The sequence below is a fragment of the Benincasa hispida genome, chromosome 8 (genome assembly GCF_027475165.1).
Source record: "Benincasa hispida cultivar pf3 chromosome 8, pf3_genome.v1.1, whole genome shotgun sequence".
Lineage (NCBI taxonomy): Eukaryota > Viridiplantae > Streptophyta > Magnoliopsida > Cucurbitales > Cucurbitaceae > Benincasa > Benincasa hispida.
The window spans coordinates 61200470-61213890 of record NC_143485.1 but is presented as its reverse complement, the minus strand read 5'-3'; the positions used below and the strand labels follow the sequence as shown (position 1 = coordinate 61213890).

The following is a 13421-nucleotide window of genomic DNA, read 5'->3' as shown; positions in this document are numbered from 1 at the left end:
AAAAATATATAAAAATATTTATATTTTATAGCAAAAAGTTTCAAAGTACAAAATAATTTTTGAACTTTTGTTACAAAATGTAAATATTTTTTGGATTTTTTTATTTATAAGAACTTCTCTCTTTTTTTTAACCAAAAAAAATAGTTCAAGATTTTTTTTTTCCTTCTTTTTAAAGTAAAATCATTGGCATCCTCCAAGTCATTGGGATGTGAAAGAGGACCAAAGGCCAATGCCTTAAACTTCACAAAACAAAGTCAGATAAGAATCAGGTCAGCTAGCTTGGGTTTCTCCCATTGGAACTTGCCTTTCAATTATTTTAGATTATTAGTTATTTGCATTATTGTTTATTCTGCTCAATTGTCACTTGGTTCATTCACCAAAGACATGTTTATTTATTAGGAGCCTAGAAACTCAAAACCATTAATTCAAGTATACAATATATTCAACAAAGTTTTGGTGAAAATTTAGTCTTGTGTGTTATTAAAGATAATGGTCACTATAGTCACAGCTGTTTTCTAGCAAGCAACCACTTCCATAGTTAATTGCATCTCTATACCTTAGCTTGTTGTTTAAAAGAAATTCTACCTTTATTTTTTTTTTTTCAGGCAAAAACACAATAAACAACCATCGACAAAATTATTTGTCTAACACCACCTCACTACATCACAAATGATTGGGAGGATACAATCTGAAAAAAAAAAATTGTTTCAAACCGTAAAACAACTTTGAGAGGAGGTGAAAGTTACAAAAAATATGAATAAATTTGTTATTCTCTCAAGAATATGACAAAAACGAACAATATTAATAGTTCCCAACAAAAATAATATCCTCAATGAGGACTCCAATATTCGTAAAAGAAATTTCATCCCTATCAAGAAGTCGAATAACCTCCAACATTTCCATAATAATCAACGGATTCTCACTAGACCACTCCAAAAGAATTACTTTCAACCCTTTCGATAAAGCTTCAGCTTTCAACGAGCTCACGTCCCAAAGCTTTTATGTAAACTTACAACCTCCTAAAAGAACTCTTCCATCTATGGTCATGAACAATCCAGACAAGCCCGCCCCCTATCCGTCTTGCTCGATCAAGTCGCATCCACATATAACTTACAACAGCCATTCGCAAGAAAAGACCAACTCCCATCAAGAGAAGACGATGGAAGTAGACCTCAAGCAAAGTTACGGGTGGGATTCTCTCAAGGGATAGCCTGCACTTAAATAATAGTCAATTGAAATCTTTAAGGAACCAAGATTCAGAACCCTGTTTATAAAACAAGTATCAATCATTTTTCAAATTCCACGATTATTAGCACACATCTTCTCCCGCAACTGATCTTCCTTATTCATGCACTATATTCAAATTTATTTGAGAATACTAAAAAGTTTTATTTTAGAGTTCATTAGTTAATTTTAATCAGGAATTTAAGAAAGAGAAAAAAGGAAACCTACAATCTAAATACATTTTTTAATTTGAGCATTAATGAAACAAGAATAGTTTATATATATATATATATACTATCTTTAAACAGTAGTAGTTAAGTTATTGCAAATCCAAGCTCAAAATTCTTAATTATTCATTGAATTCAACATTCTTTGATGAAAGGAAAGAAGATAATGACTTATATCATCATATATTGAGCAATAATTACAATGTATAAAAGAAACATGATGATCAAATTCAAGTTTCAAAATTTTCTTCAAAACCCAAAAGTGTAAAAGGACTGCAAGGTTTGGAGAGAATAATTATGAAGCAAACCCCACAAGCCTTTTCTTTTTTGGGGTGCCATCATTGAAGATAGTGCCCTACATTGTCACCATTCCATTCATCCCTTTTTACAAGTTTTTTATTTCTTTATTTTTCAAGAAAAAAGTCACTTTTCCTCAGCATGCATCCAAATTACACAACCTTTTATACACAATTGGCCATCCCCAAGTCCCACCATAGAGATGGAGAGCTCAACGAAACCTCATGTGCCTCTCTTTTAACCCTTTAAAAGCCATTCTTTTCAACCAAGAAGAAACAAGTTTGAAGAAATTATTAACAGTTTGAAGGCAACAGCTGCTCGTTGATGAAGATAAAGAGAAAAAGGACACCACGTGTCTGTCTATCGATGGCGGCTCGGTGCCTACCGGGGCAGTGTTTCGACAACCATATCAAGTTTTTGTAACTTTTGTGTCAAAAATATGTAACAATGTTGACGTAACAACGTTACGATCTGAAAAAGAAAAAGAAGAGAATCTTAGTTTGCTTCAACTTAGATATGTATACCGTGGTTTGCCAAATATCATTCATTGTTTTTGTATATTTGTCATAGGTTTTTAACACTATCTTTTTACTTTAGAAATAATTTGAAAACATTAAAGTAATATCAACCATCGAATATCACTAAAAAGTTCTCAACTATATGGATGACATTTCTCTTTCAAACCAACATGTTTATCATCTCTTTCACTGGTAGCTTTCAATTTTGAAGCCACTGTTGAGACAAAGTCCAGAGGCTGTCTGGGAATCAGGAATTTACAAAAGCATCAGACCAAGAGATTCAGAAACATTGTTGGCCTTAGGGGGCCCATTTTAGAGCTTATCAAGAAAATTGCATTTAAAACAATGTCATAAGAGAGAGGGACCATGGAATCTAAGAGTGGTAATTAAAATTTGGCTTTCAAGTTTCATTTTCGTTTTGATGAAGACATCTCCTTTCATTGAGCTTTTACCATTCTGGAAAGTACCATCACTTTTGTTTGATGCCTTTCTTTCTTTCCCTCATTGCCTTCTTCAAGAGGGAAACCAATTACATCAATGAATAAAGTTGGCAACATCTCAACTATTTCATCTCACTCATGCATGTGGTTTTCAACAAATCTTGAAACTCAAATCAACTAATGATGGTTCTACTAACAACATTCCTTGAGTTTCTGTTTCCTAAAGAAGAATGCAATTCGAAAGCTCTTTTACAATTTCAAGTCATTACAGAACTAGACAGCTTTTCACAGTTATAGAAAGTTCATAAGAAATCAGTTAATCCTGCAATTTACTCCATTCCTACAGTTATAGAAACTCAAATCAACCAATGATGATTTAACTTAAGTCTTCGTCTTCGAATAAAATATTGATGTCCTAGGACTAATGTATTGTCAATATAATAAGATAGTACAGAACAGAAAAAGAAAATGTCTAATTACAGTACTAAGGCATAAGCATTTAAACTAGATTTCTGTAGCTTTTTCCGCAACCTCATATGAAGAATTTAAAGAAAATGCTAAAATTACAGAAGAGAGAACGATGATGTTGTAACCAGGTAGGTAAGTTACTCAGTAGTCAAGAGGCCCAACAGAGGTTATCCCTGAAATCAAATTTCTCGAGTCCTGTCGGCTACCATAGTCGTCACAGGTGCTGTTCGAGAGCCTCTGAATTGGCACAGAGTTCAGAAGTTCTAAACCTCGTTTGCCCATGTCCTGAACTTCTTCTGGTGAAAGTATTTTGATACACCACACACTGTTTACAAACTCCCTGGTATGTATTAAAAAACAAAATCATGATTGAGCCACTAAATGATTGGGAGATATACAACAGCAAGTGCTTCCTAGCTGACAAATTCCATAAAAATTTGAGTATGTTCTATTTCTGTTCATCTCTTTCAAGAAAATGATTTTTACTTTATAATGAGCCATTTCCTAGGAAAGTTGGCTGGAAAAGTTCTGAAGGCAGCTGCCAAACATATCAACTATAATCTTGACATGATACAGATATGACTTACGTATTGACTAAAAGCAAGATCGAATAAACCAAATGCTAATGAAGTTATGGAGAAGGGGCAGAACTTACGGCCAAGGGCCATCACCAAGGAGAAGAACATCATTCTCCCGGTCAACGAATACAAGCTGCCAGCCTGATCTCAAAGGATCCTCCAACTCACCTTCTAAGCCAAACATGCGAGCAAGCTCGCTGCGCAGCTCAGGATAGCTGTTGAATTTGGTTATATCTAACGACCTACTGTAGGTCCCCGATTTATGAACCTGTACATGAAATGGATGCACAAAGGGATTAAGGATACTAACAAGGCCACATTATAGTACAATGTAAAAGAGTATGTAAACCAAGCATTCAGAGGTAGATATAGGAAAATGTTCCAGATGAGTTGCATCACCTTGACAAAGGTTCCGTTGGGTGGGTTTACTTGGCCCACATTTTCATGAGACTGCAGGAAACCCGATTCATCGATGCAATTTGAGGATGTCATGGTCGGATTTACAGAAAAATTGGTTCCAGCAGTGCTCATATAATTAGAAGAAAAAGGTAGAGTTGTAGAAACACTATCATTGCCGACTCCCCTAAGGTTTGACATCCCATTCTGCATTAGAAGGGATGAAGACTCTATATTCACACCAAATAAAACATGGTTTTGTGGATCAGAACCCTCATCTCGGTCATCAATAGGACACTCCCTTCCAGGGAAGGGTGGCAATGTAACAGTATTCTGAGAAATACTACTCTGTGGTGTTCCCAAAATTTCCACTTGAGGTAGAAAATATTGCGGAGCTCCAGAACAGAGAGGATCGATAGCAGCTCTCTTTGATGGCCAACCAGCTGAAGAAATTACCGAATGTGCTCTTTGAAGGTTAAGCAGCTGAGACGAGTCATCTTGGACATATGAACCCGCAAGGCTATGCAATGGGGAAACAGTAGGACTAGTTACAGCGTTACCGTTGGAATCAGACAAACTTGGTTGTTGGCAAAGGGAAGGTACAGTTTGTAGGGACGGTGACTGGGATTGTGAACATGAAGCAAACTGAGATATAGCAGGAATTGTACAAGGAATCTGTTGATGATCGAGTGGCTGTGCCTGCCTTGGTTGCTGTTGATGCTGCTGTTGTTGATTATTGAACGATTGCTGAGTCTGCAATTGTGCCTGAAGATGATGCGACTGAGTTTGAGCCTGAGAATGAGACTGAGAATGCTGCTGGTTCTCTTGAACGGATTGTAGAAACGTAGGCTGAGGCTGTGACTGATGCAACATCTGAGGCTGCATTAAGGTAGACGAGTGACAAGAAAGACCTTGGGGCTGCTGGAATTGCAGAACAGATGCAGGTGCTATTTTGGAATAATCAATTGCCCTCATCTCCTGAAGAGCTGCAGTAGCCATGGCTTGATACATGTCAGATTGCATACCCATCATGGATGGATCAAGCCTTGGCTGCATCCATGGTGAGACCCCAGTTCCCTGAAAGTTTAGACACTGGATGCCACGATCGCTACTATCTCCCCGTAGCCACATGAATGGAGAATTCATTCCGAGGTCACTATCCTTGATGCCTAAGAGAGAAACATATAGGGTAGTTAGATATGAGTGCCCAAAGCTGGGGTTTCATTGTCTAAATCAAAATACAATGGGAAGAGCAGAAAGTAAAACTGGAAATCATTACTAGAATAAGACGTTAGAAGCATCAATATGTATTCATGTCGACAATAACATATTCATTACATACCAAAAGAAGGCAGTCCAGTTGGCCACGGTCGCTTCAGCCTAAGTGGAAATGGTGATGGATACATTGGAAATGTTGTCAGTGGTTCAATTTCCCACAAGGACACTCTTGGCTGCCGCTCTCCTGCTGTCGACTCGTCCCAGCCAACCTGCATCAATCAGCTTATTGAAGTGATGTTCATGACTTACAGAAGGAAAACTTGAAAACTGGTTAAGACCACATCAGTCGAAACTTTAGCTTTACGATCCCCCTAGCGTTAGCTGTGTCACTAACCTTCACTGAGCGCCAATGTGAGTTTTGCCATCTTACAGGATCCAAGTCACTAATGCCAGTGATTGTGCCCATGTAGCTGTATACACCAAAAGAAATATTAGGAACATATAAATACACATCCAATTCCAGTTGTAGAAACTGTGGTACTCGATTAAAGTAGCTGAAAGAAATTAAGCAATGGGTAACTTTAAAGCCTAATTGCAATAACTAGGCAAAACTAAATGCAGCCAGAAATAGAGCTAGAGGCAAGTAACAAAGAGAATCTATTTCACCCATGAAACTTACTGATCATAAAATGTTTTCGAAGACAGAGAACTATAGAACTAACATTCCAAACCTACCGACGAACACTTGATTCTTCAGTTTCAAACAGCATCCTAAAGCGCATGCCAACAGAAACACGTGTATGGTAGACTGCCTTCACATATTTGGCCAGTGGTATGACAAACTCTGAAGGGCTAGCCCTGATCAGAAGTCCAATTTCTTGTGTAAGAACGTGTAGACTAAAAAAAATGTAATAGCTCAAGAATTCCTATCCAATCATTCAGAGACACCTCACACCTTGGGTTAAAAAATATTGTAAACCGACTGATGGTAGCAGCTGCATGAGCTGCTGCAGCAAGAAGCCCTAAATGCATGCTATCACTTGACAACACAGATGAAGGCATCACAGTTTGTGGTCGACTTGCACGCCTAATTCCGAGGAGTAATTGATTCTTTTCATTCCTGAAGAAAAAAATATCAGTATTGTATAGATGGTTCGCTCACCACCGACAAGCTGATAGCGCAAAGTCAAGGTCAAACAAATAGTAATGATAATTATTTTATAGCAATACCATAAGAGAAACTTTATTGATTGACAACATTAAACGCTTAGTTGATTAAAGATTGTGCACTGTTCTATTTTTTTTGTGCTAAACAAGTCAATTGTTAAGGTACGACGGAACAAGAATGCTATTGGATTACAAACAATGGACCGTGAAGAAATGTATATGATCAATGATCTCACCAAACTGCAGTGAAAAGTTTAAACAAACATGCCATAAAAAAAGGAGAAAGAAGTCAAACATGAGGTAACACTGCATACCAAATAAAAAGTACAGCGTCACCAGCAACAAGTCGTTTAGCACTCACGAAGACGCTCCATCCAGTTGTTAGAAGGTGTCTTTTAGGCTGGCCTGAAAAATATCAAGAATGTTGGGGTTATTAAACTAGCACATGGTAGTCAGTTCTCCATTTCTCCAGTGCTACCTTTCTACCTATTAGATACAAACAGGAGGGGGGAGGGAGACAAACTATCTAGAAATGAACACCCACCGCGAAATATATGCCTAAATTTCCATTCATTATCATGTAGGTCCTTCGCAATCAGCTCCTGGGCTGGGGGCTGCATAGAGAAGTCCTGCATTGAACCTATACGGTCAGAACAAATCATGAACATCTTCAATGACTACTTGCAAACCTCAAAGAGTACTTACCAAAGGGGGGAAAACTTTTTCAGCAGCACGGCGAGGAACAGAAAAACCTCCATGTGTGCTGGTATCACTGGCTGTCAAAGTTTTGCAAAAATAATTCGTTGGCTGCCTACTTGGAGTGCCCAACTCGGCTGGAAGGTAGGCTTCCTTCAATTCTTGCTGGATAACAAAGTATTTCATATAAGAAAGAAAATGAAAAGCAAAACTCTGAGGCCAACTAATCAAAATGGCAGAAAAGAGAAATAGTCCTACAGCACTCAAGGGTTGCAGAGTCATCTGAGCATATACTTCGTCTGTCTCAGCATCTGCCTGAAGTTTCAAACACTCGGAGGTTAGAATGAAACATGGCCTACCATAACCAGACCCAGAAGTAGCAAACTATCAAGTCTTACATGCATTGTCAGGTTGTGAAGCTGACAAATGAGCTGCGGCGGTAAACTTGGGTAATTCGGGATCTGGGCATCCACCTCTTTATTGGTAGATGCAGCAACCTGCTCAGAAAACAAGTGGGTATAAGCTTTAAGACTTGAAGAGCTCAAAGATTACATAAAATGGATCAGTGTACTCTCACTAGACTGCACAAAGGAAAAATTCGTAAATGATCAACAAGCGAAGTCCCATTTGCAAAACTTTGTCAATGAAGTTTATCAAACTACAGTTGAGAGATCATATCAATTTCCAGAAGATAGCAAGCAAAACAGATTGACCTCTGTCCAAATCACAACTAAAACAAAGAGTAAAACAGAGTAGCAACCAAAACACATGAATACCCATCAGGGTTGTTAAATCTCAACAGAAAACCAAGTTCTAAAAGTCAAATAGAACGAGAAAGAAATTCCAAATGGCCATTGAATATACATGGAAATTCATGGAGTTCACCTGCTCACTATGACCTTGAGGAAAATAAACAACGCGGCTGCCAACAGCCGGCAGAGAAACAAGAGGACCAGCGCACGCATGCCAAAGCTCAGAATTCAGGACCCTCCTCTCGCCTGCAAAATTGGTGTCAATTTTCATTTAAAAAAAAAAAAAAAAAAAAAAAAAGGCCAATGTTTCCAATTAGGAAATCCCACGGCTGGACCACTCAATGGGGGAGAGAGAAAGAGAAAGAGAAAGACTTCATGGTTGACACAGAGAGATTGAAACATAAAAACAAAACTCCAAAGGCAGGAAAAGGACATAAATCTAGTATGACGCTGCAAAATCCAAGGCCACCGGAAGGCAAAAAAACGAGTAAAAAATGCGAAGTCTACACAATTGGTCCAAAAAGGAAGAACAAAAACGTTAAGGGTATGAATCGAATAGGAAAGTAATCAAAAGCAGAATCATCTGCAATCTTCGATTACTGCTCTTAATGCATTTACAGACAAAATTCAGATAAAAGTAGTTCAAAATATGCGTACCTTCCGGAGGCTGAGGACTAAAACCACCAGCAGAGAGCCTCATTCCTACAGAGACTACTCAATTCGAAACTTAATAATATCCTTCAATCGAAGAGATAAATAAATAGCTAATGTGAGCACATCAACAACCCAGAAGACTCTGGCTCTTGTTCCTTTTCCTCCTTAGTTTTCACTCCAAAAGTACAATATTCCTCTCCCCAAACTAAAGCGCCATTGCAATTCCAAGCTAAACGTGCTGCAATCTGTACAGTACCAGAAACTTGGTGCCCACTCTAGAATCCTCAACCGAAGCCGGTTTCGCAACAGAACACAGTGATTTTGGGCCTCATCCGAAGCTTCAAATCAGCACCAACACTCCCTCCAAGATTATACCAATCTCTAATTTACAATTACAGAACAAAACCCAGATTAAGCTTCACAGAACTCAAGTCCTCCTCCACCTACAGACCCACAGATTACAGATTCTCAAGGAGTTCTACGACTGAGAAAACTACAGAGCTAAAGATCCAGAAACGCCTGGGAGCCACCAGATCTTCAAAGAAGAACGTGAAAGGTTGAGATATTTAGTAGAAGGAAAATACCCAGATCTCAAAGAAGAAGAAGCACACCAAAGAAAAGCGACCCTCCCCCCATGTTCATTTCTGGTATTAACTAGGACCCATTACGCACTGAGTCAGTAGTGACCTTTTCACAAACGAGGGAAGAGGAAGAAGGACGATCAAATACTAAGAGAAACTCAAAAAACCAAAAAGAATTGAAACAACATCATGCGAGCTCCATTGAGTGGGTGTTTCTCAAATTTGTTTTGAATAACGGAAATCCAAGGCTAATGGGTCGAGTACTACCTAGTGATAGAGAGTTGTGGAGGTCGTGGTCATGGTGGTAAGGTACTAATACTAATGTTTTGAGCCTTTGATATTCTGCTCTGCTAAAATAGATAGATGGGTTATGCAAAGAGAGATTAGTACTACTGTTGCTTTACCATCCTCCCAATTTCTCTCTCTCTCTTTCTCTCTGACTCCTCTGTTTTTGCTCTGCTACAAATGTTTCCTTTAATTTTTTTTTTTTTTTTCTGCTTTATGGGTCAGGACGCTTTGCTCCAATCAATCAACGCACAACCGCCATTATTTTTCGCTGTCTTTTTCATCTCAGGGGGAAGAAAAAGTAGAAAGCCACTGTAGAAGGAGCGAAGGAGAGAGAAAGAGGGAGAGGGTTTTATTCTGAAGAGAGAGAAAGTGTCAGAATTTTAATGGCGAGGACGATGAGAACAAAAGGAAGGCGAGAGAGAAGAAGTAGAATCACTTCTCTTCTGCATTCTCTCTGCAATCCCCTCCTCTTCAATTTTTGTAATTACCACTTTCTTTTTCTTTTTTTCCTTTTCCACTTCGTATTTGTTTCATATTGAAAATTCTCATTCTCTTTAGGATGATTTTTATTTTTATCCTAAAGTTTCCATTTACATCCATTTTTACCCTACTAAATTGTTAGAACTACCTTAAAATTATAATAACCTCGTTTTTACTGCACTAAATATCACTTTAGATTCTTCAATTAATTATAGTCGATATTATTTCAAATCTCTCATTTGTTAAAGTATTTACAATTAATTATAGTCGATATTATTTCAAATCTCTCATTTGTTAAAGTATTTACAATTTACTATAATTTTTACTATTTTACATTCATCATTTTTTTATTTTATGTTACAATATTTACTATTTCTTTTTCAAACTAAAATATTTTACACCTTAAATACATATTATTATAACTTAAACTAAAATAATTTACCCCAATTACATATTATTATAATTCAACTATAATAACCAATTCCTCGTTCTAAATTCACTCTTAATTTTATTGAATTAAAACCTAAATTTTGATCCATGTACCAACCTTTGCTTTATTTTCTCTAATTTATTCAGTTTTTTTGCTAAGAAAATTATTTAATGTTGTTTTTCTTTGAAATTTGAAATCTTTATAAATAGAAATATTTACAACTTACTAATTTAAGAATTAAATTTGAGTTTTCTCTTCTTGATTTATTCATATTTTTTTATTTGTACTACACTACGACCTCTCGTGGAAGTTTCAAATTATTGTTATTTTTTAACAATATTTAAAGATTAAATTATATAAAGTACTTCCTAATTTTAGAATGGTGTGTATTACACCGTGACCTCGTGGTGGAGGTTTCAATTTTACAACATTTTTTTATCAATTTTTTAATATTAAATGATACAAAATTTACCCTAAATTTTGCAGTAATTTTCAATTATGCTCCTCGGTTTGGAGAATATTTTTGTGATTCAATAAAATTTGTTTCAAAAACATATACGGGGAGTTTTTTTCTTCTTTTTTTTTAAAAAAAAAATAATAAGATGAAAATTGATGCAACTAATATGTAAATATTAAAAAACATATGGATGAAATAAAAGGCAACGGTTTTAATTTATACTTGTAAAAAATATTACCTACACATTCTAATTTTTACCTATTGATCGTCAGGTTGAATTTTATGCTTTATTTTAATTAAAAAATAATAATAATTTTTAGAATAATTTCAAAGTTTGAATGGTATTTTTTATAAATTTCAAAGTTCAAAGATAAAAATAAAAATTTTCAAAATGTAAAAGAAAAATTCAAACATATCTCGAAGTTTATTTATATGCTTTAGCCATATTTCCAGCCTTTGATTAATCACACGGCCAAACTAGAACACCAATCTTCATTGATAACAGAGGTAGAGAGATTCCAAAAAACTGACTTCTCTACCAACAAGAGCGTAGTTCAACTAGCATAGTATTCATACTATCAATCTTGTAGATCTCTTCAACAATAATTTTAGTTTGATCAATAGATCATCACTCTCTTTACTCGAGAGACGAATAACATTTGACGAATCAAATTTAATTACCACAAAATAAACGACTCATTTTATAGATAAATAGACTTGACAAAAGTTAATTTTCCCCGACTAAAAAAATAATTCACATAGAAAGATACATATTTTTTATAGAAAATACTTCCACATTGATGAAGTAGTTAAATTTATCCTTATGAAGATTTTTTTTTAATCCTACTATCAAGTTAACAAACAAATATAGCAAAATAGTAAGTTCAGAAGTATATGGTTGGCTAGAGGGTATTAAAGTTAGGTTGACTTGAAGTATAGTTCAAATTAACTAAAACATTTTCTACGCTCTAGAATGTTTGAGAATATTACAGATAGAAAAAATATCAAATTATTAACAGAAAGAACAAAAAAAAAAAAATACCGATAAGTGGTAAATTTCTATCCGTTTCTATCATTGATGGACAGTAATAGACTTCTATCAACCTCTATAAAAAAAATTTAAAATTTTACTATATTTTAAAAATAATTTCTCCTATTTCTTATTTTTGAAAATCTCTTGTTTTATTTTGTTTTTCATATACTTTTTTATCGATAGATTATCTTAAAAGTTAGTTGTGGTAAAAAAAAAAGTTGTATTATGTTTATATAAATATGACATCACTTGTTTTCAAATTTGGTATAAAATTAATACATGTTTCTTGAATATTAAGTTCACATGAAGCTATAGTATTTTTTTTTTTTTAAGAAAACGATCTTTTTTAATTTATTCAGCAACATAAAATAATGACTTTTGTTGTCGATATTTTGAAATCAATTAAAAAAGAACAGTCCTTTCTTATTTATTTATTTTTATTAAGATTTTGAAGTGAGAAGGGTCACACTGCGGCGTCCAGGGACGAGAAAATGGACTGGACATAGAGTTAAATTACTGAAATAACCTTCATTTAAAAAAAATGAGAGAGAGAAATGAAAAATACCTTTTTGTCATAAATTTCGAATTTAGTTATGTGATCTCCAAGTTTCAAAATGTAACATATTTAATCTTTAATTTTATTCATAAATTTTAAAATATTATCATTTTATTTTTAGGATTTGAATTTTATTTATAGGTTTCAAGATCTACACTTTCAACCTCCATTTTTATTAAATATCTACTTTCTTTGTGTTAATGTTTATTAATAAATTTAGAATCATTATGAAATAAAATTTTGAAAATTTTTCTAATAAAATTAAAATTAAGATTTGTTAAGATTGCACAAACTAAAATTAGTTATATAAAAATATATAAACTAAATTTGAAAATAATATAACTACATACACGTCAAAATAAGTATAACTCAACTGTAATGTAATAGAGTTTATGTTATCAAATTTTAAAGTTTAGAAATTCGATTGGTTAGAACTAGTCATAAAAAAATGAAATTATTTAGGAAAAAAAAAAGAAAAGTAATTAATGTAGATGATATAATTGAGTGATGTACTATATACACTATACATAGTAACAAGTAACTACAGCGAAAGCCGTGCTACCAACTTGCTTCTCGCCTTTGACCCACCACTTTTCCGTTTTTACCTTATTTATTTATTTATTTATTTTCTTTTCATTTCCTTCTCTTTTTAATTTTAATTCAATCTCGTATTAGTCATATTTTACCTTTTGGTTAAAAGCATACAAATTAGGGCATATACTAGGAAACATACTCTTTTAATATTGTTTGAAAAGTAAATTTTGATAATGTTTTAGGAGCCATCTTCACCATTTCTACTGGAGGATCTTCCTGAAACCATTTTCAAATTTTAGAGACCCATTCACAATCAAATTCAAATTTTGGATATCCATACATGTCATTTTAATGGGTCTAAGTAGAAATTAAATTCAATATCTAAGATCAAAGGTTAAGACTCTGTTTGATAACCATTTTTGTTTTT

At 34.6% G+C, this 13421-nt stretch overlaps 1 protein-coding gene across 2 annotated transcripts; it reads right to left on the bottom strand.

The window, feature by feature from the left end:
- Nucleotides 1-3075: 3075 nt before the first annotated feature.
- On the bottom strand, nucleotides 3076-10005 carry LOC120082724 (auxin response factor 6-like). 2 transcript variants are annotated; one of them, XM_039038001.2, is made up of 14 exons: nucleotides 8639-10005; nucleotides 8115-8227; nucleotides 7628-7726; nucleotides 7488-7544; nucleotides 7239-7394; nucleotides 7078-7162; nucleotides 6848-6938; nucleotides 6322-6486; nucleotides 6102-6224; nucleotides 5761-5836; nucleotides 5491-5635; nucleotides 4152-5317; nucleotides 3830-4020; nucleotides 3076-3514 (listed from the first exon to the last, which is right to left on the bottom strand). In XM_039038001.2, the coding sequence occupies exons 1-14, from the start codon at nucleotides 8679-8681 to the stop codon at nucleotides 3316-3318; spliced, it is 2709 nt and encodes a 902-aa protein (XP_038893929.1). In that variant the 5' UTR covers nucleotides 8682-10005; the 3' UTR covers nucleotides 3076-3315. The 2 variants fall into 2 exon arrangements, with proteins under 2 accessions (XP_038893929.1, XP_090172574.1); XM_090316448.1 differs by having other exon boundaries at nucleotides 7239-7544; nucleotides 8639-9977.
- Between the last annotated feature and the right edge of the window lie 3416 nt (nucleotides 10006-13421).

What these genes read in the sequence shown, in the direction of transcription:
- LOC120082724 (XM_090316448.1), bottom strand. Translation starts at nt 8,681, where the DNA reads ATGAGGCTCTCTGCTGGTGGTTTTAGTCCTCAGCCTCCGGAAG. An exon ending in ATTTAGGCATATATTTCGCG is followed by an intron (nt 6,939 to 7,077) that starts GTGGGTGTTCAT and finishes GATATTTTTCAG; the next exon opens with GCCAGCCTAAAAGACACCTT. An exon ending in GAAGAATCAAGTGTTCGTCG is followed by an intron (nt 5,837 to 6,101) that starts GTAGGTTTGGAA and finishes TGGTGTATACAG; the next exon opens with CTACATGGGCACAATCACTG.